At 42.3% G+C, this 27,376-nt stretch overlaps 2 protein-coding genes across 13 annotated transcripts in view; one reads left to right on the forward strand and one right to left on the reverse strand.

Annotated features, from left to right (window-relative positions):
* The window catches only part of SNW1 (SNW domain containing 1), a 17,204-nt gene extending 3,001 nt beyond the window's left edge, over positions 1 to 14,203 (reverse strand). The window contains exons 1-11 of the mRNA XM_068946673.1: positions 14,110 to 14,203; positions 12,897 to 13,050; positions 10,196 to 10,357; positions 5,201 to 5,296; positions 5,004 to 5,110; positions 4,079 to 4,183; positions 3,916 to 3,985; positions 3,163 to 3,228; positions 1,763 to 1,879; positions 1,304 to 1,445; positions 274 to 370 (exon numbers count right to left, since the gene is read on the reverse strand). Of these exons, the coding sequence (XP_068802774.1) occupies positions 274 to 370; positions 1,304 to 1,445; positions 1,763 to 1,879; positions 3,163 to 3,228; positions 3,916 to 3,985; positions 4,079 to 4,183; positions 5,004 to 5,110; positions 5,201 to 5,296; positions 10,196 to 10,357; positions 12,897 to 13,050; positions 14,110 to 14,123 (1,130 nt within the window). The 5' untranslated portion in view covers positions 14,124 to 14,203. The remainder of the gene's footprint in view (positions 1 to 273; positions 371 to 1,303; positions 1,446 to 1,762; positions 1,880 to 3,162; positions 3,229 to 3,915; positions 3,986 to 4,078; positions 4,184 to 5,003; positions 5,111 to 5,200; positions 5,297 to 10,195; positions 10,358 to 12,896; positions 13,051 to 14,109) is intronic.
* ADCK1 (aarF domain containing kinase 1) overlaps positions 13,697 to 27,376 on the forward strand; it is a 94,721-nt gene continuing 81,041 nt past the window's right edge. For 2 of the 12 annotated variants that reach the window (XM_068946687.1, XM_068946680.1), the window contains exons 1-2: positions 13,897 to 14,112; positions 26,069 to 26,206. In XM_068946687.1, coding sequence (XP_068802788.1) covers positions 26,081 to 26,206 — 126 coding nt within the window. In that variant the 5' untranslated portion in view covers positions 13,897 to 14,112; positions 26,069 to 26,080. Of the gene's footprint in view, positions 13,714 to 13,855; positions 14,113 to 14,336; positions 14,399 to 23,196; positions 23,276 to 24,164; positions 24,185 to 26,068; positions 26,207 to 27,376 lie in introns of those variants that run through there. The other 10 variants (XM_068946681.1, XM_068946682.1, XM_068946679.1 and 7 more) reach the window with 9 other exon arrangements.

Raw genomic sequence — 27,376 nt, forward strand, 5'->3', positions numbered from 1 at the left:
TCTTATAATTGCAAATCCAAATATTTTCTGCACATAACCAACAACGGTACTAGAGCTTTTAACCCTTATCAAAGGAACACTACAGTACTCTAATGCAGTGATATCATTTCATACCAACAAATGAACTGGTACTTCATACTACTAAGTATATGCACAAGTATCTGCATAATTCAGGCACTTGCATCAAGCAAAATGGAAAAGCTCTATGTAAGTCTACCTAATGGGGAAGCCAGTGCCAGTTCAGGAATAAAGCAGTGTTCTTCTGCAACTTACCTTTTGTCAGGGGCTGCCCTGGAGAGATTCCTGTCATGCTGTCTCTCTTTGCGCCGGTCATGTCTGATTTCATCTCTCTCTCTAGCTTCTCCATCCTCTGTACAAATATGAGATTACTAATTATATACAAATGCTTGAAATTTGAATCAACTATGCCACAGTCACTGGCACAGTGATTCAATTCACTATTTATGTACAGAAGAGAGGTGACCCTTAGCACTATGTACATTTTTACATTTTAAGCAAACTGAACAGAACATAAGGAAAAACATATGTCTTCCTCAACCGGTGTAAGACAGACATGTTTTCTTAGCTTTCAAAAAAAACTTAAGAGTACTTGCTTATCTAGGAAGTAAAACCTGAAAACACCTACACGTCACATTGTACAATATTTATGCCTTTTAATTCATGTTAGTATAAAAACATAATTCAAGCATGTAGGCATCTCTCTGTGCCTCCAAGAGCATTCCGTGCCTCAGTATCACAGAATCACCCTGGCTGGAAGTGACCTCGGGAGGTCTCTAGTCCCACCTCCTGCTCAGAACAAGAGCAAAGCTGAATTCAGACCAGGTTGCTCAGGGCTTTGCCCACTCAGGTCTTGAAAACCTCCAAGGACAGAGACTGCTAACCTCTCTGGACAACCTGTTCCACTGCTTGTTGTCCTCACGCAACCAATGTTGCTCTTTATCTGCAACAAGCCTTTCTTAAAAAAAAAAAATAGGTTAGAACAGTCCATGAAAGCTGTTACTTACACTGTGATCCAGTGACATCTCTGAATTTTTGAACGTTCTCCTAAACATCTATACACTGACATACAGCTACCACGTTCAAATTCAGATCCCATCAAAATAGACCCCCGTTAACTAACCTAATTTACTGGATCAGCCAGTGAAGACATGAAATGCAGATGTCATGCTCAGAAATTACAGTCAATATTTAGCTATTATAAGCTCTCAGGTTATTTATCCCAATGTACACCTTACAGAGGTTACAAAAACCCCTACAGCATCCTAGTAACAAAGCAATGTACCTTTTTCAACATGGGTTTTGATCCCTGCTCTCCTCTCTCTGGCTTTCTGGGCCATTTCTCGGAGCTTCTCTTCATGTTTCTCCTTTTCTTTCTGAGCCATCTTCCTCTCCACCTGGGCACGCATCTCTACAGCCTCACGAGCCTACATACATAAGATCCCTAGTTAAAACAATACAAAGCTAGCACCTGGGATGAAAGCCTATCTTCTGTCTTGGAGTTACCCAGTAAGCAGGGCAGGAATTGAGTCATAGAAGCAAAATTCAAAGCCAGATAACCACAGCAATTAGAGCTGAGAAACAGAAGCCATGAACTCCAATGGGTTAATCCATGCTGAACCACTGATTCAAGAATCTTGGGGCTATGACAAACTAAAGAGCTAGAACCTATTCAAAGTTGATTTTTCTAAGGAAACGAACATACAAAGAAGGTGGAACAAACCCGTTTAAACAATCACCTGACCTTTCTGTCAGCAATATAGAGAGCTTCAGCTAGCTTGGCAAAGTTTTCATTAATGTGAACTGTCTGCAGTCCTCTGCCATCTGCAGCCAGGCGCTTGTCTAATGGAATGGTATAACCCTGGAGTTGAAATAGACAGACAGTTAATCACAGAAACAAGCATTGTGCAATAAAACAAAACAACCCACAGAACTTGGCCTATCATTAACATGCCTCAGTGGACCTGCTTTATGTGTATTTCAAATTTGTACCAGATAATACTAGCTTCTCTCCATTTTTTTCCTCATCAGGATTATGTTTTCCCTTCAAGTGACATCTTAACAGAATGAGAATGATAGCTTATTGATCAATAAGCTCCACTCTTTGCTTTGTGTTAAAAACTACAGACAACGGCTTTCCTAGTGTCTAAGCAGTTTTCCCATTTGTGCTTATAATTTAACTTCCCTGAACCGTTTTTATCTATCGAAAGGTTAGATGATCCAGAATGACAAAGTAAGGGGCAAGGCTGTCAGCAAAAGCAAGAGACACTAAATGCCAATTTAGGCTTCAGCTTTTGAAAGCAAAAAAGTATTTATAGACGAGATAAGATTCTTTATAGAGAGCTCTACAAAATGTTTGCTTTGGTTTTCGCATCTGTAACCTAAAATTTGATCTACTAATTAGTGTCAGTCCCAGTTATGCAGCTGTGTTGGGGCAGAAGAAATAATATCCTAACATGCAGCTTTTCCTTCCGCCATTTGGAAAGGCTGCCTCACAACAAGAGCTTGGTAAGTTTGAGAAGAACTATTAGACCAGTCATTGCAGCATATTATAAATTCTACCTTCCCTCTGAACATTAACACACACACACACACACACACACCCCTATCTAGTGATAAAACCAAAGGGACAGCACAGACCTACTCTTACAAGAAATAAAAATAGCTAAGCTAACTAGTGATTAAAATTAATTAGCGCAAGGATGCAAAGAGAAGAACTTTCAGAACTTTCTGGAGACTCAGACTGCTGTATCAAAAAACCATGCTTGATTCTCTAAAAATTACCTTTTACTTTTTCAGTTTAGATGGCTTTACTTTGTGAGCACCAGAGGATTTGGTTTCAGGCTCCACATACTGCACTATTACAGGGATTTTATCTAATGATGTTTCGCCTCTCAAAATGTACAATCTCTGCCATGAAGTAATATATTCTCTCTCAGCTCTATACTCCTGTCAATTTGACAACCCTAATATGTAGGGAAGAAAAAAACCGAGCTGTACAATTGTGTGTTACCCACGCTGGAAGCAGCCAGTTTACTGAACTCTAGGGCTTTAAAACTAATGCTATTCAGGCTGTAGATCATTCACAGAAGTCTCCCAGCAGAGTGCAATTTTAGGAGGGTGAGTTTATGACAACTTAATTACCTTTGCATTTTTCCAGTTTGAAATGCACGGGGGAATTTTCCACTCTTGCTGCTCTTTCACGGTCATCTGATTTGGGAGAGGAAAGGAAGTCTTTAGAATTATAGCAAAAAGAAACACTTTTCTTTATCACGGACAGCTATGAAACTATTTAGACAAATTAGAGTACAAAGTTCAGGACACTGCTACAAAAACCTCAACCCTTCTTAGCAGCAGCAGTTAAACGGTCGTTTGTGTACTATACCTTTGCTAACGCAAAAGAAAGTTATGACACAGCTATTCAGCCACCCCCTTCTCAAACTATCATCACACAGACCACAAGACTTACAGCAAGCTTGTTAACATTCAAACGTTTAACAGTGGCTCAGGCTGTGGGAAACTCATGAACAACTACGCTCATCTCCCAGAGGGAAGATAACCTTTAAAAATACAAACAAATTCTCTAGTGTTGCCTACAAGCAGCATGAGTGAACCAAGGCTAGAGCCTCAGTCAACTCATCCAAACCATGGACAGCTCCAGTAATGCAGACCTGCATAAAATATATGAGGAACGTACCTAACCTTTGATGAATTATATGGGGAGAAAAAAAAAAACAAAAAACTCTCAGACCTGCCCAAGCACAGAAGACCACAGTGAGCACCAAGTTTATCACTTAATATCACATCAAAAGAAGAAGAAGGAGAAGACGCACGGAGATAACACAGATAGGAACAAACCTAGAAGTCAAACCTGAGAACAGCTACTGCATTTCATACCTTTCTACTGGGAGAGTGCATTACTGGAGCTGGAGGAGAAGGTGGTCCACGTGGAATTTTCTTGTTAATTCTGAATGATTAAAAAAATAAACATGATCAGCACTTTGTATGGAAATGCACTTTAGAATCTTCTATTTGCCATGAAGAAGTTTTGAATAGTTACTTGAATCTTGGAGGCTCCATGGGGTCCTTCTGCATTTCTACCATCCGAATAACTCTCTGTTTTGCTCCAGAGTTAAAAGCCACGCCTTGCTGAGATGGTGTGTACCTGAATAAAACGGTCAAAACATTCAGTTCTCCGCACACAGAGAGACATTCCCTTCCCACCTCAGCTCTCACTCAATTCACTGTTAAGTTATTCACACCAGTTTAAAACTCGTCCACTGTAGAAGCCAGGAGCAGGTGATGGCACAGGGGATGCTGAACTAAACACAGAGCATCAACTACATTAGAAAGAACACATTTTCCCAGGGCTACATTCTCCTGTATTAACCTAGATTCCAAAGTAAGAGAAGGAATGAACTAACAGAGAGACACTAAGCATGTCACAATACTCTTTCCCTATATTTGCGAATCTCTGGGGACCACTTATTAAGAACCTCTTCACATACTCAGAATTCATCTCAGGCCAAGTTTAACCCTACTACACAATTCTCCTGTGGTTGCGGCAGGGAATCATCATAAGTATGTACCAGCTTCCTAGTAATTCTGAACTCTTTTCAACTGATCATTTTATATAAGGGAAGAATCTTTTTTACATGGTTTGTTTTGGAGAGAAGTTCCCAGTAAAGAAGCTGCTTGCAGGACAGCAAGACTCATTGCGCTCCCTGACAAACCAATAATTTGTTGCTGAAAAACAATAACCCCTCAAAGTTTGACAACTATTTATATGTTGAGGCATATTTCAACACACTTCAAACTAGGTTGTCATTAGTAAGTGAATTCAAAACACACAACCTGGCTTCATAATACTTCCTGAAGAAGATAATTTAAGAGGAAGAGTCTTGTTCTCAGGAAGTTAAGAAATGTCTTTGTTTTATTCAGTTTTATATATAACAGCATCTTATATACACATCAGCACTACATACCGAATGTACTGTGCAGGAGCTAGTTTGTCAGCTGCTCTAACTGGCATGGCTGCTGCAACTTTTTGAGATACTGACTTTTCCAAGGCTGCTCTTGTCTTCTCCGTTATCTGAGGACAAAAATATCAGTGTGCATCTCATCAAACATGCAAGACATACAACGTACCTCAAATAACTAGGCACATTAATGCATACAATACCTCTCTAATTGCTTCTTCATCAGGTCTTTGCAGTTCAGGATCATCCACATTCATAACCTCTTTTGGCACAAGATCCGTGTATTTGCTGTAAATAACCTGAAATACGTTATATTTTATTAGTGCTGAAGAACAGGAATAAATAGAAGAAATATTCCAAAGGAAACGTTTCTGGCCTAGATTATAATTTAGGTACTAATTAGCACTTGTATACAACTTGAAGTGCACTGCAATTATACATTTTTAAATGACTTTCATAGAATAGGAAAATAGTCTGGACCCCATTTTACAAATAGATTGTTTCTTTACTTTGATTAAGTATTACGTTAAGTAGATCACGGTCAGAGCTGAGATTAGACACCACCATTTCCTGCTTCTCATTCCTACACTATTCCTTTCTTGGGCTCCCCAAGACATACAGAAAACCCACATTTATACTTCTGTTTTCTAGGATCACTTAGCTAGTTTTCACTAGCTTTACATCCTGACTTTAAATATAGGCAAAGAACAGTACTAGATAACATTACAGGGAAAAGGTTCTATTGCATTTCATTAATGTTCCACATCAAAGGGTTAAAAGTCATTATAATTACTATTTCAAGCGGAGTAAAGTGTATGCCCAACTGTGAAGCTGACCTGTAGCCTCAATACTAATTTGGCACACAAGAGCCATTTATGGATTCTTATCCTTCACTCCTAAGATTTCTAATCCTTGAATATCAGTAACAATCCACCATCTCAAAAGTTGAGTGATGGACATCTGAGGAGTAGTGTTCCTCTAATGCCATTAAGCAAGCCCGAAGCGTCTTGCCACATGAAAAACCAAGCATGCTAAAAGAACTCAGATTATCCCAAAAAACAAAACAAAAAAAAAAGCGGGGATGCGCGAAGAAGTTCTCTCAAAACTACACAATACTCTCTCCTCTCTGAGATGTCTGGGATATAAATGAACTACGTGAACTAATTAAGCCCCCAAATATTGCATGCATATGGCAAGCAGCAGCAATGTGGATCAAGAACATGGATGAAATTAGCCCGAAAATACCAAAATTCCTGTCTCTATTAAAAACTTGATAAACTTGCATGTTCTAACTGGAGTCCTTTTTGGAGGCAATACAGACAGAGTCAGATGAAAGATACTGCACTGTGTTGCTTTTCTAGATATCTATCTATTTTAACAGTAATTTCAGACATTTTATTACTCTAAGATAAAGAGATTAGGACTGTTTGCTATTTTCGCATGCCCATTCACTACCCTTTTTCATCTATGAAATTGGAAAGGAAGCATCAGCCTGTGTTTCAGGTATTATTATTATCTACTGAAAAGTAGAATCTGAAGTCTAGCCACAAATCAAATCTTCAATTTTTGGTACAACCAGATGATTCCTTCTCTGGCAGAGGCAACCTTCACAGGCAGCAATTAGAAATCTGTATGCCAGCATGCCATCAAAGAGAGAATACTCTTACCTAACTAGCTCTTTAAGATACTTTAGCTTATGGCAGGATTTAGTCATCAATCACATTCAGAGTTCCACAAGAAGCCTGACAGGAAGAAACGTCTTGACAAAAATTGCTTACTTTGTAACACTAAAATCCCTTCCTTCATTGTATTTTATTTTGTATATCCAGTGCTTATCAATCCTATGTGTAAATTAAGAAGCTACTGCTAAGCGCTGTATAATAAATGTATTCCTTTTAAAATTTCTGTTTTTACAGAAAACATTGGTTTTTTTCACCTGAAGTACATAGCAATTTAGAAGTTTTACAATTTTACAATTACCTGGTTGGAAGCCTGGCAAACATACCACAGAAAGAATTGCTGACAAGCTCTCACACCAAGCTCTACCAAGAAGTTAAATACGTTATAAGTAATGAATACTTTCAATCATTTTAGTTCTATTCACATTCTCTTAGCCTGGCCCATTGCTGTGATACAAATTCCTTAAACAATGCAACTACTATGTCTTGTGAATGTTTCAATTTAATTCACAATCTTGAGAGAAAACTGCACATTAGATTTGTGGCTTCTTTTTCCTCTGTTAACATCTAAGCCACAGTGCTGGACCAACAAGACAACTTCATTCATCAGTCTCCCTAAAACATATAAATTATTAACGCTCCAAGCATTATTTTAGTCTGGCTATTAGTTACATGAGTATAGACAGTATTGGGAGAACCCACAACAGCTAACCGTACAGCCAGCGATGGAAGTCTTCACCTGGAGCTACACGGAACTTCATCTTCAGATACAAAGTCACACGTCCAGATTCATCTTTACCCACCATACCACACCTAGCAGACTTTCTGCTATCTCCAAACAGAAGGTTTGTCACACTATCTCAATTATGTCAGCATTTTTTGAGGAAAAACCTCTGAAGCAACTATTTTTTAAATGCATAAGGGAACAGATGCAAGAGACATGAACCGCTGCAATAGTGAAAGCTGCTGATAAGCCACTTAGATATAGGATCTGGATGATGGCATGGCTGCATCTACAAGAAGGCCAAATACTAAACTGAGCTTCAAAAGAATTCAGACACTGGAGCAAAAGCAAAGTTTGCTTCTTAACTCAGACCAAACGTTAGCTCATGGAATGGTATGAGAAACACTACCTGGTTGCCTCACCTGCTAAGTATTTGTTTCTTTTAACTCAATTGCGATTGAAGAAATATCTGAATTACAAAATGCATCTCTCATGATGCTGAAACTTCTGTATGTAATGCTACTTACACTGCACTATCAGAAGTTGTACCTAGCCAACCGAACACAAATCACTGAAGAACTGCTCCCTAGGGCACGTTTACTAATACTCTCCCAGGTCCTCTAAAAGAGGAATCAAGCAATAGTACTTCTACTACTCCAACTAGGTTGTTTCCACTATCTAATTCTACCCCAGTTTTACTCTCCCTTGAATCACGATACCTAATCTTTAGTTTCAGCATTTACACCCAACTGCATGTTATTAGAACCAACTTGATCCAGAACGCAGAGCTTAAAGTCAGGAATTAGGAAACTAATTCCAGTTCTGCTATTAACAGAGCTGAGGTTTGGAAAAGCCACTCATCTGTTCTATACTGATAGGCATAGTTACAAAATCAGAATAGTATTATTGCTTCTTTACAGGATGCCATATGGATAAGTTAATGAATGCTGATACATCTCTTCATGAATTAAATATGATAAACGTTAACAGCTATAGTTGTACTTCATTACAACCTTCCTTGGCTTTTTAAACTACTTTTCAAGCTCTTCTTCCAAGCTTTTGCTTAGGACTCCAGAAAGTGCTGTGAAGACCTGTTCTTTGAAGCATTTTCCTAACTATGAGCGAGGTAAGGCAGAGCAATTTCTGAGCTACTACATAACTTCAGAAGTTAGTCATTTTTTCTTGATGAGGTCTACCATCATCTCTAGGTCTTTTTCAAACACACAATAGACACACAATAGATGTTCAAATCTATCTATCATTTCAAAGTTGAACCTGATCCCACAGCTAAAGACATATTTTAGCGAAGTTGTAAAAACTTAACTATACTGATTTTTTTGTTTCTTATTTGCTCTAGAGCTTCCCCATAATCAACGTTTGTTATATCATTCCACTTCTCTGCTACAAGTCTTTTTTTATTCTTTGGGGTATGTCAAATTTCTATTTAGTATCAAGTGTAATCACAAAGTTTTATAAATGTAATCAATATTTCAGCATCTTCCTCTTAGCAAACAATTCAAGATCCTACATAAAGCATTGATCAAGCTCTAGAGGCAGTCCCCTCAAAAATACCGCCACTACTATGGTTTCTGTTTTGTCAGATTACTTTCTATCCCCATGACGGCTTGGGGTCTGATTGATTTGACTCATTTTTTTTTCAAAGATACTGCAGTAATTTAAGACCCACAGGATGAGGATATACAAGATGGGACACTTATTTGACACTCAACTGAGTATTAGTTAAATATAAAATCCTGTTGGCCATAACCTTCTATACCTTTGGAAACTATAGGATGAGCTTAAAAAATTGATCTTGTCTGTTTAAAAAATAAATAAAAATAAAAATTCTCCAGAATTCTCCACTCTTAGAACGCTTGCCCTATTTTTAGTTTGAGACGCAAAGTTCACCTCTTGCTTTAAAGAAGTTTCTCTGCTTTCTCATTTGCACTAAGGCATAACGCATGTTACCTACCCATAAGCTTCCCAACACATCCTACAGTAAAGCAGGAGAAATAAATTTGTTATATTGAAAGTAGTTATCTGTATATATCACCTAAACCACCCTTTGTATTTAATGCTCTTTTCAGATTCTCCTCGGTACTATTTAGGATTCCACAAGACTAAAGTGTCATCTTCTCTTCTTTGGAAAGGCTTCTGTATACAGGAAATTAAAGTTCACTCCCATTAAATTCAGCAGAAGTCTTGCCACAGTTCTGAACTAAGCTTAACACAGAAATTTTGGAGTATAAACACTGGTAATAATTCAATAATTCTTGCTGCATTTTTAAGGAGAAAAAAAAGAGCCCCCCCCAATATTGAAAACAGCAGAAACATCAACATGTGATATTAATAAGGCAGAAAGCATATTATTCTGGAAATTGAAAGGAATTTTGCGTTCTTCCTGCGCCCTGCCTTTGCCACACCAAAACGAGGCTCTCTGTGACCAAGCCTGCTTCCAGTTTCTTACCTTCACTGGAAGGGTCTCTTAAGGAACGCTATCAAACTGTCAAGAAAATTTTGTGTAGACACTTTCATCGCTCTTATTTTACCTTTTACTTACAAAGCAGAGAGGATCACACAAGCATGGCAATTGAGTTCTAGTTCATTTTATTCTCCAAGTCCAAGTCTTCATCTCTCTCTGATATTTTTCAGTTCTTAAACTTATAATAAGACTGTACCTCGAGGAGGCATTCTAGTAGTCTAATGCCAAACCAATGAGTTTAAGTACACACAACGTGTACCTATACAATTTCCCCAGTATACATTCCCAGTTTACGCATTTGAAGGAAAATTACCTTGTCCTTTGATTGTCCCTGTCGAGCTATTGCATCGTATTTTATCTTCCCTTCTGCATCGACTTGAACTGCCAGAGCATTGGACATTTTCTTCTTTCGGCCCATATCCAATGGATATTGGGCCACATGAATTTCTGGGAAAGCACCCCCATCTCCAAAATCCTACACAAAAGGAAAATATAGTGAATGACTACAAGAAAAAAGAAGACAGTAAAAGACTTGGGAAACGGAACAAAAGAGTTAATCAGTTGCAACAAAAACAAACAAACAGATCAAGACAAAACAATCAATCATTGCCAGAATGCTCTAGCTGCTTTACTATCTTAGCTATTGAGAGAGCAATGCATTACAGAACTTACACTTCTTAAAATAAAAGACATCGAAGTCCATGGACATCTTGCAGGAAAGTATCTACAACTATTCCTTGCACAAAGCAAGGCCCCATATCATTCACTAGAATGTGGAGACACTAAAGTGTTACAGATAGTACACGATCAAACAGTCAATTCATATGTGACTTAAGTAATTAGGATTTCAAGAATTTAACTGCTACGATAAGGCAACTGTGGAAGTACTAAAATTAAACAATCTGACTTTTTTGATGAAAATCCTTCCTGGTTATTTGTTGACTTTCCTACCATAATAAACCAAAGAAAATTTTTTAAGAGCTTTGCATTCCTTTCCAAGCCTGTATCACAGCTTTAAAATGGTACAAATGCCAATCTATCAGATTTCCTTACTTTGACATGGTAATACATTGAAAACCGGGCAAGTACCCATTACCCCGGTACTTTCAAAAGGGTTTGCTTCCCCTCTTTTTCAACATGTTGCTTTAAAAGCATTTACTGAAGGGAAAAAAAGAAAGACCTCTTAAAGCAGATCATCCTGATTCGGTAACACTGAAGATACACAATTGGTACTCTTCCTAAAATAATTTCAGGCTATAGTTCCAAATGCAGCTCTTTAGATTCTTCAGAGGAAGCATTTGCCTAAGCAGCACCAGCATCTCCTCCTCTTTCGGCTGCAGTGGCATAGCTTTTGCAGAGCCTGACAGTGAATCAGATCAATGAAAAAGATTGGTTCCATTTTCAGTAGGTTGATCCTCCATCATATTCACCATGTGGACAAGTAGTTTTGCCAGTGCAACACAGAGAGCGGACTGAAGCTGGAGTAAGTGGGCAGAACACCCCTCCACAGCAGCACACGCTCACGGTAGCTTAAAGTGCTCACTGAAATACAGGACCAATTACTGAAGGTCTTCTACCGGATGTCCCACATGCAACAAGTCGTTACAGAATCAATGTTAAAATACTACATGGAACAAAAGTTAGTCATTCCTCAGAACTTTTCAAAGTACTCTAGATCTTCTAAGAATGGATTTTTCCATTGATGCCATCCCAGAATCATGGGACCAAGGTTATGCTTTAGAAACATTTATTACCCTTGAAGAATATGTATTTATCTAGATGGACAAGGGAGTCCTTAACAGCCCTTTTGAGATCTGTATCACTTTGTGGCCCAGTGATGCTGGAAATTGTTTAAAAACCTTGACCTAGTTTTTTAAGAAGTTCTTAGCTAACACTTGGAGAATAATATGCTAACATCAGAAGTAGCGTAGGCAGAAAGTTTAAGTGAATGTAGAGCTCTTAACATTATTAAATGCAGAGCTTACAGAAGAAGTTTGTCTTAAAGGAGCAGTGGAACTATTTGAAGTCACCTTTTTTTAGTGCTAATGGATCACCAAAGTACTGTGTTGGATCCATCTTTAAAAAGATGGTTCCAAACGTAAAGTATTTATGTAAGTAAGGCTGTTATTAGCTCATGAAATGATGGCATTTGTGAACAAGGTTGGATCACAAAACACTGTACCAAAACCTGAACAGTATGCCTTGTCCCAAGAACACTTGCTCATGGCTGATCGTAACAGGTCTCAGACATTGTGTTAAGTACCATTTCAAGTACTGTCTGCAATTTTTTTTTTCCAAATCTGCAATGACAAATCACACCAAAAGATTTTTGTATTCAGTTATACACTTGCATTTTCTATCCAAATTTTCAACTCTTCCAGTTGAAATCACATAAAACAGGCCGGGATCACAGCTAATTACCATCCACGATTACCATCCAAGACCCTTCTGCCAGTAACACACTTTAACAATGACAAATTTTAAAGTTTTCCTCTCAATTCCAACAAGAGTTTCTCCCTCCACACTAGCAGCTACCTCGTGTTACCATAAGAACAGAATACCCATAAGTAGTCTGTTCTCTTATATGTGTGTGTGTGTATATATATATATATATATCTGTTTCCTTATTCCAGCTATAACCTAGATCACGTGTTTAACAAATAACGATGAGGGGAAAACACAGATGTCTTTCTTGGAGCATCCTTGCATTGAGAGACTGTAAACCGACATGGCCATGGAACCATTTCCACATTACTGCATAATAATTTCTAAAGGGAAGAGCCCATACAATATACAGCTTACCATAAAACTTTTTAAGTAACACAGTTAATTACAACAACTTCCCCTGACTCAAGAACATATCCATCAGCTTTGATGGAAGTTCTCCATGTGGTAAGGCTTCACACAATTCTTTGTGCTACATTCAAGATGCTCAGAGTTTATTTCTACTCCAAAAAATACACTTTTTTTCATGAACAGAGACACACTACTACAGTGTGATTGTAAGCATATACCTCCAGCATCCGTGGTATCCATCCTTTCCGGTAACCATACGGGGGAGGTTCTCTTCGTGATGACACTAGAGCAGTTTGCCTCGATCTTTGCGCTCTCGCCCTTTCTTCTAGTTCTAGCTGGTCCTGAGACAGCTGGGTTGGAGCCGGTAAAAAACTGCACATCCATAGATAGCCCAAAATAAAGAGAGACAATTAATTTTGAGAATTTCACTCAACAAAACTCAACTGACACTTGAATCTGTAACTAGACTATTCTTCTTCTCTCTACCATTGATCAATAGAGATTCACGAAACTTGAGCATGGTGCTCATGAAGCACAGAGCAGTAACTTCCAAGTTTAAAGGGGCAAAATCAATTCGTGCTCTGTCAACGTTCTGAAGGATTTCTATAGAACCTGATGTTAAATTCACCCATATTCACATCCTGCCTGAGCAGCAGCATGACAGTGACCATTCTCTAACAAGAGTGTGACAGACCACTATGTATTTTTTTTTCCACTACTACCAATCAGAAAAAAGAAAATACACCCCTAGTCTCAGTGACTCCCCCTTCTCTTCTCTCAAAGCGAACGTCCACAGAGAGATCTATCGACAATCCTCCCCCTTGGCACTAAACCCCTGCCAGCCAAAGTCAAGAACTTGAGCCCCGAATTCTTGACTTCCTACTTTTCAGCTCATCTAGACGGCCTCTTACATGTCTTCAAGGAAGCATCTACCTCCTAAACGGAAGGCGCTCCTGAGCCCACAGAAGTCGCACTCCTGAAGACGGTCAGAGAAACGCAGCAGCTCGTAACAAGGCCCTCCCATCCTCACTAACGGTGAGAAAACCCCCACAGAAATCGCACCGATCCGATCACCTCCAGCCGAGGCCGGGGGCTCCGTCTTCCCGCAGAAGCACGCGAGGCAGGAGCCCCCTCGTCCAGAAGGCGGTGCCCGCACTGCCCAACGCCCCCTCCCGCCAGTACGGGGCAGGCCCCTGCGCCTCCCCCGGCCTGGCCCTCGCCGTCCCCAGGGAGCAGCGACGCTCGACCCACCGCGGCGCGGCCTCGTCGGCCGGCGGGCCCAGCGCCTAGGGAGCCCGCGGCCCGGCAGCGCGAGGTCTGAGCGCGGCCCTCTGCGGCGGCCGGAGCCCCACACAGCGGCCGGGGAGCCGTACGCAGGCAGGAGAGAGAGCAGTTCCCCCGACCCGGGCAAACCGAACCCGCCGGACCCACCTGGTGAGCGCCATCTTGCCGCCTTCGTCGTCTTCTCGGGGCCCAGCGTCTGTGGGGGGTGGGGGTGGGGGGGCGGGGAGCGCGCTTGCGCATGCGCCGCGCGACCCAGTTGCGGCTGGGAGTTGTAGTCTCAGAGCTCCGCAATCGGAGGCGGGGCGGGGTCCCCCGCCTCCAGGCGCATGCGCGCATGGCGCAGTGCTTGCTGGGAGATGCAGTCCGCCGCCGGCGCGGAGGCGTGTTGGGTCGTGTGGCTGCCATGGCGGCGGTCGGGTTGAGCGGTCTTTCCCAGGTACGGGGCGGCCGTAAGGGCCTTTTTCTTTTTCAGGGCCAGCCTGTAGTGTGCAGGATGGTGGAGGACATCTCCATCTGTGCACGCTGGTCTCTAGGCCGCTGCTGGGCTTGGTGTGGGTCACTAAACACTGCAGCCACATTGGGGCCTGGGACCTGATGTGCGATGCCAGGCGCAAATCTGCTACCTGACAGCCCCAGTCTGATGAAATCCCCCCAGCCTCAGTCGACGGTGTCTCTCGTAGTGCCTATCTTTACCCCTTCGATACCTCCCAAGGCATTGCTGGTCTCTGCAAACTGAAACAGAAGAGTTGGACCCAGCAGCAATGGCACAATCCCAGAAAAGCTGCTTCAGCAGGTTTGATACAGTTGTCTTCGTTGAAATTGCAAAGAAAAAAAAGGAGGGAAGCCTGGTACAAAGGCCCCTTTTTTAGACATCCTGTCTATAAATATAGTTTCCAACAACTTCAGTAACTTAATGGTTCATCCAGCTGAAGGATGAGGTATCCTAGTAAAAGGTAGAAAATACAGTGCAAATGGCATTGCAATAGAATTTCTTGATCTGATATCTGGTACTTAGGCATCACTGAGTAGGACATGAGAGAAAAAGGAGAGAGAGAGATGAAAACTGGTATATAAATAACTTGAGTTAAAATAAAAGCTTTTGCATTAAATGTCAGATGCTGTGTACATGTAATGGGCGTATGTTCAAATGTTACATAGTGTTTTTTTAAATGAAGCTTCTAAAACACCTCAAGAGATGTAGTTTTTAGGATATAGTTAAAATGTGAAATAGGGAAAAATATTAGCCAGGAAGTTGTAGTAACTGGAGACTAGATGGAGCTTTAAACGGATAAGGTGCCGCTAGTGCTGAAGTGGCAGTATTTAGTGCCATATAGGACAATAAATTTAGTTGCCGATTAATAACTGCTACTATTGTGTTACCATCTTGTGAAGTATGGTGAGGATCATGCCCACTTTGCCTGGCATGGTTCATCTAGAAGAGACACACAAGCCGACTAGAGAAGAAAAGGGTAGAATGTATAAGAAGCAAACATATTCCTATTACAAATAAATAAATAAAAACTTTCCGTGCAGTAAGAGGCAGGAAGACTATAAAAGAGACAAAACTCCTGTAGACTAAATTCATCTGTTAGAATTTCTAGGCTGAGTGAGATTTGGAGGATTGTAAGGGCAGTTCTGTTGTAGTCCTTCTATGCCAAAATTCTCATTGACTTCAGTGGAAATCTGACTTCGGGTTTGCATTGTGCTGACAGCAGCTGTGTCATCAGCTCTATGAATGACATATTTTCCCTTCTCTTGGAGAAAACTGTCCTCTTCTGAGTACATCAAACAAAGCTAAAGATACAAGATTTTGACATATATTGTTTATCAATAGTTGTGCTAAGCAAAGCTCCTCTGTCATCTCTTGTATCCATTTCCTTCACTTGTTTAGGAACTGAATTGCTGTTGTCACATCCAGCAGTATTGCCCCCAGATTAAAGAGCATTCTGTCACCATATGAAGTTGCCATTGTCTCTATCTCCCACTGTGATACTAGCCTCAACTGAAAAAATGTCTATTCTCTGTCTTACTGCTATGTTTCTCCTCCTTCCTTTGCTGTGACGTTTTATTTAATGCTGTATGGTAGTTGTACAAGTTTGTGAACTATTTTGCAACACAGTTTTTATGACAGTCACTACAGAAAATTGTTGTTCAGAAGGTAAAATTGTACCTGAGCAATCTGGTTCAGCTCCAACACTTGAGAGATGTTCCATTGGTTTCCTCACGCTCACTGCTTGCTTGTTCTTATAATTATTCTTTTTTTTTTCTCTCTCTTTGCAGACAATAAGCTGTTTGTGTTTGGAGATGTTTATAGCTGTCTGGCTGTAAGACCAGTTCTGTTGAATAATTTTTACGGTTCAATTTTGCGGTTTACTTTTGATGTGTGAGTTGGCTAATTTAGAGTTTGTGAATATGTAAGGCTCTTAACGCTGGGTAGAGTGGACCATATGGTGTGAAGGGGCTCCACAAGCTTATTCCAGACCGTATGGCTTTGTAAATGTATCTCAGTCTGTTTTAGGCACCTACTGCTTATCCAGCTGTGGGTAACTACTTGTCCCTGTCCTGGGGTACATGCAGAATATCAAACCTAGAAAACGCTTACATTTAACTTGTCAAAAATGTTTGCTGGGATAAACAAAAATAAATTCTTGAGAAGTTTAGAACTCAAAAATGAGGGAAGTTTGGAAAAGTCAACATATTTTCTTTCAACTTTTTCAAAATGAAACATTTAAACCCTGGTTTAAAACAACGTTGGCCAAGTTTAGCCTACTGTATTTTTTAAAGTAGGAAAATTCTTAAAACCAGAATGTTTAATTTCTAGTCTAGTAAAACTTCTTTTCATTTAGAACAGGATTTTTTTTTCATTTTTCTCTTGAAGTGGGATAATGATTTAATTCATATATTGGGTTAGCCACAAGACCAAAAAAATTAATTCGTACAGTTGTCCTTGGACCTGATCTGGTGCACCTTCCATTACTTCTGCCTACCACGACATTTTTTAGCGCTGTGCAACACTTGAAGATGTATGCTACATGGGTGGAGAACTGGCTGGCATTTCAAAAAGCAAAAGATCATCAGTGGGGGATCAACACTGAATAACGGTATTTCTGAGGATGGGATACTAGGACTTACACGAGTCAACATTTTCATCAGCGATCTGGCAGTCAATACGAAATCACTTCAAAAAGTCTTTAGCTCTCTCACAGAGTGGCAAAATGTTCAGTAACGCTGAGAGGAGAGTCATACTAGATTACATGGTAGATGTGATCCATTCAGACAAAATGTGTTTTAATATCGCATGGTGCAAACTTCTTTATCTGGAAGTAAGAAATGAGGGGTTAAGTACAGACTGTACTATCCTGGAAAAGAGAGCTTCTGAAAAGGATCTAGAATGGTCATGTCAGAGAAGCAGCTCAACATGAATTTGTTGTGCAATGAAGTAACAAAAAGTCCAGTGCGCCCCAGGGATGTTTAAGTAGGGGCAGAGCAAATTCTAGGGCCACTATATATTGTCCTGGTGACCACATTTTTAAAATAGTGCTTGAAAATTGAGGAGGGTTGGAAACTACAGGGATAACTTAAGGCTAGCATAAATTAGAAGTGTAGGGCAAATACAATAAGTGCACTTGTTTTGTGGTTAGCTCTTAAGAGGTAAATGCTGTACCGCCAAATTAGGAGAGGGTGAGCTCCATCTATCTGTGTTTATTGTCAATTACATTAAGAAGGGAATTGATTCTGAGTAAGCAAATTACAACTTTTAGTATGTTTTGCTTATTACAAAAAGACTGAGAAGAGATTGATCATCATGCATATGTACTTTTACAAGTTAAAACTACAAGATCTGAAAGTACTCTAATCTGTTAGAGAAAGGCATAACAAGAACCAGTAACTGGAGGCTGGAATTGCAGAAATTCAAATGAGAAATTAGGCAGAAATATTTAACAATGAGAATGATTAACCTTTGGAACGGCATGGAAAGTACTCACTTCTAGTGCTGTCTAGTGTTATCTTCTAGTTAAAGCTGAAAGTCTTTAGGGAACAGACATTTTCATCATTACAAGGTCTTCTTTAGGCCAGCCTGAACTCTCAGAGCCAATATAGAAATAATCAGTTGAAACGTCATGTTTCAGGAACGTCTTCACAGATCTCCTAGTTCTGGAGTTTTTTTGAACCAGACCTGGTAACTGTTCAAAGATGGCAGCTCTAGCAGAGGTCTCATAACAAGAAACATTTATGCAAGGAATGGTTCTGAAATCCTTAGATCTGTTTCCCCCAACTATAAACCAGTCTCTAAGAAAGAAGGATGAGTTCCTTTTTGTTTTTACCATGATCTTTTTTGCTTAACATTACTAGACAGCAAGCTATAAGGTCTCCACATACATCACTTTTCAGAAGTACACCACAATGGTCCTCCATATGGTGAGTAAGGAGCTGAGGCTCTAAGGTATATTGGCGTGGCTGCCAGCAGGGACATCTTAATTTGATGCGAATACCACAATTGGCTTTGAAATACCACAATTGGCTTTGAAAACACTTACTTTTGTGTATATTTCTGCTGCATTGCAGGAGTCTTTTGGGGTGGATTTAGGCTATTAAATCCTCGACACCTTTTTTCTCTACCTCAGCACTTTTCACATTTGCAAATGCAGAGTTAAATGTTTCATGAAATATCTTGTAACAAATGAAGATGAAAATACAAAGTAATGAAATAAGCTATTGTTGATATCAGATATTGGTATGCCTGACAGTCACTGCACATTGTGGGATAAAAATGATCGAATTAAATGGCATTCCTCAACTCAGGGGAAAAATAATGCCACAGGTAAGATGCTAAACAGTGAGAAAGAAGAGATTTATCTAGGTGGAAAGGTTCAGCCACATCAGCAACCCCTGCACTGCACATTCCCTTAGGGGTTACAGGCAGCATTCAAAAGGAATAATTATAGCTGGGGAAAAAAGATCAGAAGGTTTATTAGTGTTTCAGCAAAAATCTTTAAATTCTTCAAGCCATACCTATATTATCTGGAAGGACTGAAAGGGAGGCTGGTTTAATTTGTGTTATTTGTTATGTTTTGTGGAAGAGTAACATCTCTCAGAAAGGCAAAAATCATCTCATGTACTTGTGTAGTACCTTCGAGACTCCACGGTGTTTTGTAAAGTTAATTTCAGAAGCATTCCTCTCCCAGCTGGTACACATCCTCTTTTGAAGTAGGACATGGGGGTCTACTTTAAATTCCCAAAACCTACAAGAGGAAGAGGAGTATCCTTCTGCCAGCATCAGCTTTAGAAAACAAAGTGAAGGAACTACAGTGTAGAGCAAAGACCTTGATTCTCACAGGAAATAACAAAAAAAAAGGAGAAATTTTTGATATGGCAGCTCATCTGAAGCACAGCTTTCCACGCAGCACATCACTTTCTGGCATTGCGTTCAGACATTGCTCATTACTGACTCCTAGGTACTGAATGACCTAGGGCAATGGACTTGTTTCTTTTGAGAGCTGTCTTAGCCAAATACTGGCTTTGTACAATATGATCTGCAAAAAGGTCCCATTCTAAAATTGGATGGCTCCCAGAGTCAGCTCTGAACCTTTCATTGCTGATATAAAGCAAAACCTGTCAATCTCCAGTTAAAGTTGGACCACAAACGCAGTGAGTTTGGCCTAGCAAGAGATCTGTGGGGGTATGTTAAACTATCTTATGGAATTAGCTCTAGGTAAGTCAATTTGTTTCCTGCTTCCCATGTTGATTTGCACATCTATCAACCCTAATACAGTTGTATTTGTAATATTTCTTCTGCTGATCTGAACTAACCAGAAAAGAACCAGAATATCCTTCAGAAATATAGATTTCTAGTAGCAGAGATTCCACTGGCCAGAACTTCAACTTGTATAAATTGTCATAGCTCCCCTGACTAGCTACTCCTCGTTTGTAGCTGCAGAGGATCTGCCTCAGTATTTGTAGTGGTGACCATCCACATAATGGTAGGACAGACCAGAAAAGCAGAGAGGGGCCTGCTGGGTCGTGCTGTTCCTCCCACTGCACTGGTAGCAATTTCTCCCCCTTCCTTTTCATGTCTTTTTGTTAAGCTAGTCCTCTGGGTCTACAAAATCACCAGATCACCTGCTTCGTGAGACTCTCCTGATCTCTCTCTCTGTGTCTCTTCCCCTCCCCTCTACTGTGCTGGAGGAATGTCAGGCGTCAGTGACACTTTTGAGATAACTTTCTATGTTTTTCATCAAAAGGAATCTGAAAGAGAGGGTTGATTCCTTTTAGGAAAAACTGGTGCCTTCTGTCCAGGCAGCCTGGCTGTTCTTCCCGCTCCGATGCTGATGCTGGGGATGGCGAGGCTTCAGTTTGTGGGTTTGTTTCAGCATTTCATATTATTCACACCTGGGATGCAAATGTCTTAAACAAAAATCAAAAGGAAATGCTTTTCCTCTGTCACAGCAATTTGGGGTAATCTGAAATTTAATTTATTCACCAGTTGAAAGGGAAACGGAAATCAAGCCAGCATCTTTCATTTGAGCCAAGCTCTTTCTTGTGTACCCCTCCCACAGGCTCACACAAAAGAGCTCTGATCACTCTAACGAGGTGCCGCTTCTAATTATAGAAGGGCTCATGGTTACATAATTGCCCAGTGCACTTAGGCACATGGCATTGTTATACTACAAAAGCCTCTCTTCTTTTTTGTCTCCAGAGCAGACCCAGCTTCAGCCTGTTTAGCTGAAAGCTGCAGAGGAGGCAATTCATCGGAAGCAATCTCACCTAGCTCTTCCAGGAGAGGCCAGCAGAAACCAGATGCTGACCTGCTCCCTTTGCTGGGAGGGTTGCCAGCACTTGTGATCTGGCCGTTAAGGCAGGGGATTGATAGCCTGGGCCGCATCCGGGGCAGAAGCAGCGCACTGTGATCAGGAACCAGTGGTAGGGCTGGGGTTACTGGCTCTATTTTGGATTTAGCTATGTGGTAGCGTGGTGGCTTCAAATGGATCCCCCACTGGTATGCCCAGTACCAGCCTTGTCCATGGAGGTCACAAACTTGCGTACGCTAAAATCTATAGCAAAAATTCCACAGGCTCTAGTAGATTTAGGAGTAGATCTTTTCCCTGTATTTCTAAGCTTATTTTATTTTGTTATTCAGACTGGTTACTTAATGTTGGGCCTGTATTTGTTACCGTCTCCTTTTCCCAGCTGCACATATCACACACATCTTCCTGATTTTTTTGTTCATCTTCTTTTACCGTTGCCTTCTAGACTGTAAATCTTCTTTCCAGCAGAGTCTCCTCTACATAATTTATTATGGTCCAAGAACCAAGCTGAGATGCTCCACTGCACCGCTATCAGTTCAAAAGCTCCCATCTGTCCTAGAAGGCAAAGAAACCTATGGGACTGTAGCCAACCTGGCCATCATATGGCCTGGTGCAGCAGCTACCCCTGTGGGCCCTGTATCCTCAATGTGTTGGCAGGGTAATGGCCCTTAACTCTGCCCTTCATAACAGATGCTTTGTTTCTCAAAGATAATATTTACCACTAAGCCCACAGTGTTCGGACATTTATGTTAGTGCCTGCTGAAGAGGATGGAGCAGGAAAGTGGGTCAGGCAGGGAAAACAAAGGGAGACTGAGCCAGAAGTACAGGAAACAAAAGGGGGATCCAACAGATATTCCCAATATCATTTTGTTCCTTTACGAAAATATTTAAGATTCCGTTGTCCTACACCCAGGGAGAAGGTGCACAGGTCGTTTCTCTGTTCTGTACTGAAGTGCACAGGTCATCTTTATCGCAGTTCCCACAGGGGCTGGAATGAAAAAAAAATTCATTATGGATGAGAGGCCAGTCTTTAGGATTTTTCCTTGAGCACAACATGCTGGGTGCTGCTCTTTCTCCTAGAAGCTGAGCCCTTCTGCAGCATAGTCCTAGTGTTTCTACATCCCCTTGTTTTGTCTCTACCTTTTTGGATGCAACTGTGTTATTGCAAATATGAATGGAAACAGAGCCAATGTGGTGATGCCTTCCTGAATCTTTTCCGGTGTTTCCAGAATCCTGTTGGAAACAATAACTCTCAGTCGATTATTAAGACCTATTTGATCTTATTCTGTTTTGCTTCCTGGCATCCTTTGAAAGTATTTGTGCTAGGATTAATTGTGGTTCTGTCCTCAGCTCCGTCCTAAATACTTCCTATTTTCCGCCATGGATTCCCAGGTATTATTGAATTTCAGGTTCTCTTTATCAGAAAGACATGACTGGAAAACAACATTACATTTCATTCTGTTTGCAATGGGAAGGAAGTTCAATCAGAAGTGCTAAATTTCAGATGGGTAACTATCAAGCTAGATATTTGTTCCAGGGAATACAAATGCCTTGCAATATTTTTGACAGCTCAGCAACAGTTTTCATTCTCTGCTTTGTTCTGTCTCTCCCAAGCAAGGCAGAAACTCCTATGCTTTTGTTCACTTGTCTTTTATTATCATCTTTATTTCAAGAAGCCTTGGTGAAGAGATTGGTTTTGCATTGAACCTTGAATATGGTAAAATTTATCATCATTTTCATTTCTCATAGTAAGGAGCTAAAGGTCAGCTGCAGAGCAGCTTTTCTTGATTCTGCAAATATTTCCCTCGTTGCCAAAAGCTCTTTTATTCCTGATGGACGTAGTTGTTGCATTGAGTCATTATCTTGGACAGACAGCAGCAGTTTCTGAGGTATTTATGATCCAAATCTCTTTGGTCTTTGGAATTAGACCCTTGAATGTATCATGGCTGATATTAGCCAGCCATGTATGCATGTTGTCCAAGGATAAAAGCCAACTATAGTTACGTAGTTTACACTGTCAGTTTACACTACGTGAGGATCTGAGCACAGGACATTTGGGACATGATTCTTGCCGTGGTGGACAACACCGTTCCCTGTTCAACAGGAGCGGGACAATAGGGTTCAAGTCTGTTGTGAAAGGCTCTGTAGTGAGCGCACCCTTAGTGCCCGAGCACAGGCACGGGACTGCCAGCTGCGCGCTAAGCCTGTGTAGGTGGCTGTGCTCCTAGCTAATCTTGTTGCGTTGCGATAGCCAGGCTTGCAGGTCACAAGGTTTGCAGTGCTCTGTTAGTTAGAGCAGCCCGGGGGCGGCGGGTGCGCAGCGCCGGCCTGGCTGTTCCTCCCCCCCTCCCGCGCCCCCTGTGGACTCGGCCAGGCGCCGGCGCTGCAGTCCCGCAAGACTACAAGTCCCAGCATGCCGCGCGGGGGCAGGGCTGTACCATGTGCGAGGCGGGGGGGGGAGGCGGTTCGGCGTGAGGGCATAAAGGTGCCGCGGCGCCGGCGAAGCGGTAAGTGCCGGCTTCGAGCGCCGGCGGGAGGCGCGGGGGGAACCGCAAGGCGCGGAGCGGCCGGCGGGGCGGTCGGTGCCCGGGGGCGCCCGGCGGGACCCGCAGCCGGAGCCGGAGCCGGGGCGGGGGTGGCGGCAGGCCCAGGCGCAGCGGCCGGCGCGGGCTCGGGCGCGGGGCGGAGAGCGGCTTTGCTGGGGCGCCCCCGCCGGCTGCCGCGGCCTGCGCGGGTGCTGCTGGCTCCCTGGCTGAGGCAGAGCCCGGCCGCGGGCGGGCGGGGGCTGGTTGCCGCGGCCGCGGGCCAGCGCCAGGCCTGCTGCCTCCAGTCCCAGCCCCGGTGGTGGCCAGTCTGAGAGGGATCACCCTCTGGTCCTTGGGTCGTCTGCGATCTGTCCTGCCTCGGTGGCAGGAGGCGAGGAGAGGCCCCCAGCCGGGCTGTGAGGAGGGGGCCTGTAACCTTGTGCAAGTCATGAACCAAGTCAGGCGAAAGTCAAAGCAGCCAGCTCGCCTCCGCAAAAGAGGAGCGGGAGGTGATTCCGTAACGCGGCTTTTGATAACAGAAGATGGTTACATCGGGAGGCATGTTTGACAGCTGACAGGGTCTTTAAGATGCCGCTCGGGGTGTCGGAATCGCTCATTTACCTGGAAGAGACTCCTTGACGCCTTGTGGAAAACTTTGAAATACAATTGGTTCTGGCAGTTCTGTTTCTGTATCTTATATTGGAGGGTTTTTAACTTTTCCTTTTTTATGACTGCAACACGTTAAGTGTGAAAGCAGGAACTTTGTTGCTGTAGAGCTCAGCTGCCCTGGCTGTTTATTTCCTACCTGAAGTTGCCACCTTCTGTTCGTGAGGTACAGCTGGCAGGAATGGCAGTAACCGTGATGGCACGAGCTGCAGATTATAGCTTCAGGTAGGAGCAAGATGCAAGAACACATGGACTTGCACCCTGCTCTACAGCAAATGTTCTTAATAGCAATAAAGATGATGAAAAGAAAAGTAGAGAGAGAAGCATGTATTCTTATTAAAAGATGCCACTGTTCACACCTCTGATTTTCCAATGAATTAATTTTTACAAAACATTATAAGCAGCAAAAATATTTTAATTAAAAAACTTTTGTGAAAATGTCTTTTGAAAGACGCAAAGGTTATGCAAGATTTTTATATGAAGGAGTGACAAATATGAGTCCTCTAGGAGGAAGCCCCGAATTTCTTAGAATACAGTGAGGCAAGGTGAGGAGGGCAACCTTCTTTGGGAAGCGCACACTCATTTGGCTCTACTGAGGGGAGCAGGTTTGTTTTCCCTGACTTTGTAGTCTTGGAGGAGTCCTAAATGGCTAGAGACCCCTTCCTAGGGGAGAAGGTGCTGGGGTGCTGCAGGCTGCTCTGGCTGGAACTGACACAATGCGTTTCGACTTTTCTGTCTCAAAGTTACCGAAAGCTTTTAAGGAAATAATAAAGTTTAGCTAAGGTTCATGTACAGAGGTCTCTTGTGTTATCCTATTTCACTGATTATGTTCCTGTGAACTGTTTATGAAAGGCCTGACCTGTGTCACTGCATTGTGTTTTTTGATTACAAGGGCTCCAGGAGGAGAGACATGAGCCAGATTGACCCTGCTAAAGGGTCACAGTGAGAAGTGGGAAAGTTTCCAAATCAAATCTAAGAGTAGCAGAATTATGGGGCTACGTTGTGGTGGGGTGAAAGGCCTCTTGCTGTCAAGGCTGCTCCTGAGAGTTTGCTTTCCTCTTGATTCATGGTGCAAGCAAACTGACCCGTCAATCATGTTTTCTATCAAATGACTGTCTAAGGGAAAGGAAAGAAAACCTAATTTGTAATTTTTTTTCCATTTGAATCTTCTGAAGTGACATAGTGTGTCATGAATTACATGTTTGCATTATCTTATAGCCTGTAAGTAATGAATACAGTGCTCAGAAGTGCTTGAGTGGGAGTACGTTCATTCCCCACCCTCATTTTCCAGAGAAAAGGGGAGCAAGGAGAGGCATGACATACCCTAGGCCTTGCTGGGTCTGTGACAGAGCCAGGATTAAACTGTTGATTCCCAAAGACATCCATTCTGCCAGTGCAGTCCCAGCCTATGCTGCCTCGCGCTTGCACAGCATAGTGACCGTGAGCAAGCAAGTCCTGCTCAGTTGCTCTGCTCGGGTCCCCTGTCCCCTGCGTTGTATGCGGCTGTCTGCCACTGATTGCTGCGTCACATGCAGCCTCCAGGCAATGTGTCCATTGCTTTCTCTCCCAGGTCTCACTGGGCGTTGGTAGTGAGGAGACCTCACAGGGAGTCTGGCAGTTTCCAACAAGTTTTGGACTCTCTAATTTTGAAAGAGCTTCCTTTGAACCCTGTTTTATTTTCTAGTATCTCCTAAAAATCCACACTGACATGATACCTTTAAAACACTTGTAGTGAAGAGGCAGCCTATTGCCGTGACCAGAATTGACTTCGGGTGACCGTGTGGTCGTCCCTTGTTTCTGTCTGCCTGTTGTGTCTTCTTACAAAGCCTTTGGTACCATGGGCAACCGGTCTGCTTTGCGTGTGCATCATCTAGTACGGTGGTCCCTAGAAGCTGTTGAGTTAGAAGGAGCAATGGAGTCAGAGCAGAGCAGCTTGTGTTCGCTTGCTGCCTGATCGCTTGGAGCTCTTGGCTGGGGGCAGTTGCTAGTAGGGAATCGTTAGCAGAGCAGCAATTAAAAGTTGGATTGTCAGGTCCTTTGTGGCTCCAATCATTGGATCACTCTGTCCTTCTTCTCCGATGTAACTGTTGCTGTTCTGTGTCTCTGCAGGGATTATCAGTCATGGCAAGACGGGCCTTGAAACTTGCCTCATTGGCAGCAGCCACCACTGGTGTCTACCTGTACGGCAACGAGTTCCTGGATCCCAATGATTTTGGGGTAGTTCGTGTGGGCCGGGCCATTGCCACAGTAAGTTTTACCCTAGTAACGTGTAGGAGGATTCCTAGGTGCGTAAGAGAACTAAAGTTCACAAGAACTTGGAATTTCCTGCATTCCCTCTCTGCCATTTCCAGTTGGCAGCTGGCTTCAGGAGTTGGAAGAGCAATGAGGAGCTCTTCACACTGTTGAGACGGCTGGGAGAAAAGAGATGGAAACAGAGAAGGAATAGAGCTATCATTTGCACGTTTTAGAAAGAAACAGACAGAGATGCTGAACTGCAGAGAACTGTCTGCATGGGTTGGCTGGGACCTTCAGAACGAGGGCTCACTTTGGGCCCACGCTTCTATCAGTTTCCAAGGTCAGCTGCTGGGTACAGTGTGCTGTTGCCTTTAACAGTGAAGTAACCAGACCATCTTGTCTGTACATGCCACTTCTTACACCAGAACATTTGATTTAAAGGATCATGGTGGTTGTATTAGTATGCTACAGTAGTCATTGCCCTGAGACTGTTAGTATCAGAAGTTTGAGGAGAGAAAGGCAGGTGTTTTGAGGATCATTCGAAAGGCAAGGGTAAAGTGAGGATGGGAGATGATGTACTTTTGAGAATGGATTGATTTCCAGATTGCTGAAGTAAACCCTACAGCGTCGTCTTAGGCACATTGGTGCATCTATTTTACCCTTGTTGATCGTAGCTCCAGAAAACCTGAGAATGAGAACTGCCAGCCAAACAGGTTGCAGTCTTCTTGAAGTCATTCACTGACGAATCCATGAGCGGCAGGGAACAAGGCAGAGCAGAGACGGTGGAGGGGGGGACCAGTCTTCACATACCTCACTTGTATTAGGCATCTGTCACTTCAGGCCACGTTCTCCATCTTACAGACCCCCAATGCTAAGCAGCTGTCTGCCTGCATATCTTACAACTTCTAAGCACTTTGTTAATGAGTTTCGCAGGGGGCCAGCTCCTGAGGGCAGATGCAATAAGAAGCAAACTCCGTTCATTGACTGAGGTGCCATGCCATTTATATGTGCACGCTGCACCATGAATCGTGGAGAATGAGTGCTTGTTTTGAAAGGGTGAAGGTGGAAATACAGACTTTAATCTTTCCCTCTTAAAATAAGTTCTAAACTCTGTGCTTCGCCCATGAGTGTTAAGGCTGCACTGCGTGGTGGTGGGGAGCAGTTATCTCCCTTTTACTGCAA

The sequence above is a fragment of the Struthio camelus genome, chromosome 5 (genome assembly GCF_040807025.1).
Source record: "Struthio camelus isolate bStrCam1 chromosome 5, bStrCam1.hap1, whole genome shotgun sequence".
Classification (NCBI taxonomy): domain Eukaryota; kingdom Metazoa; phylum Chordata; class Aves; order Struthioniformes; family Struthionidae; genus Struthio; species Struthio camelus.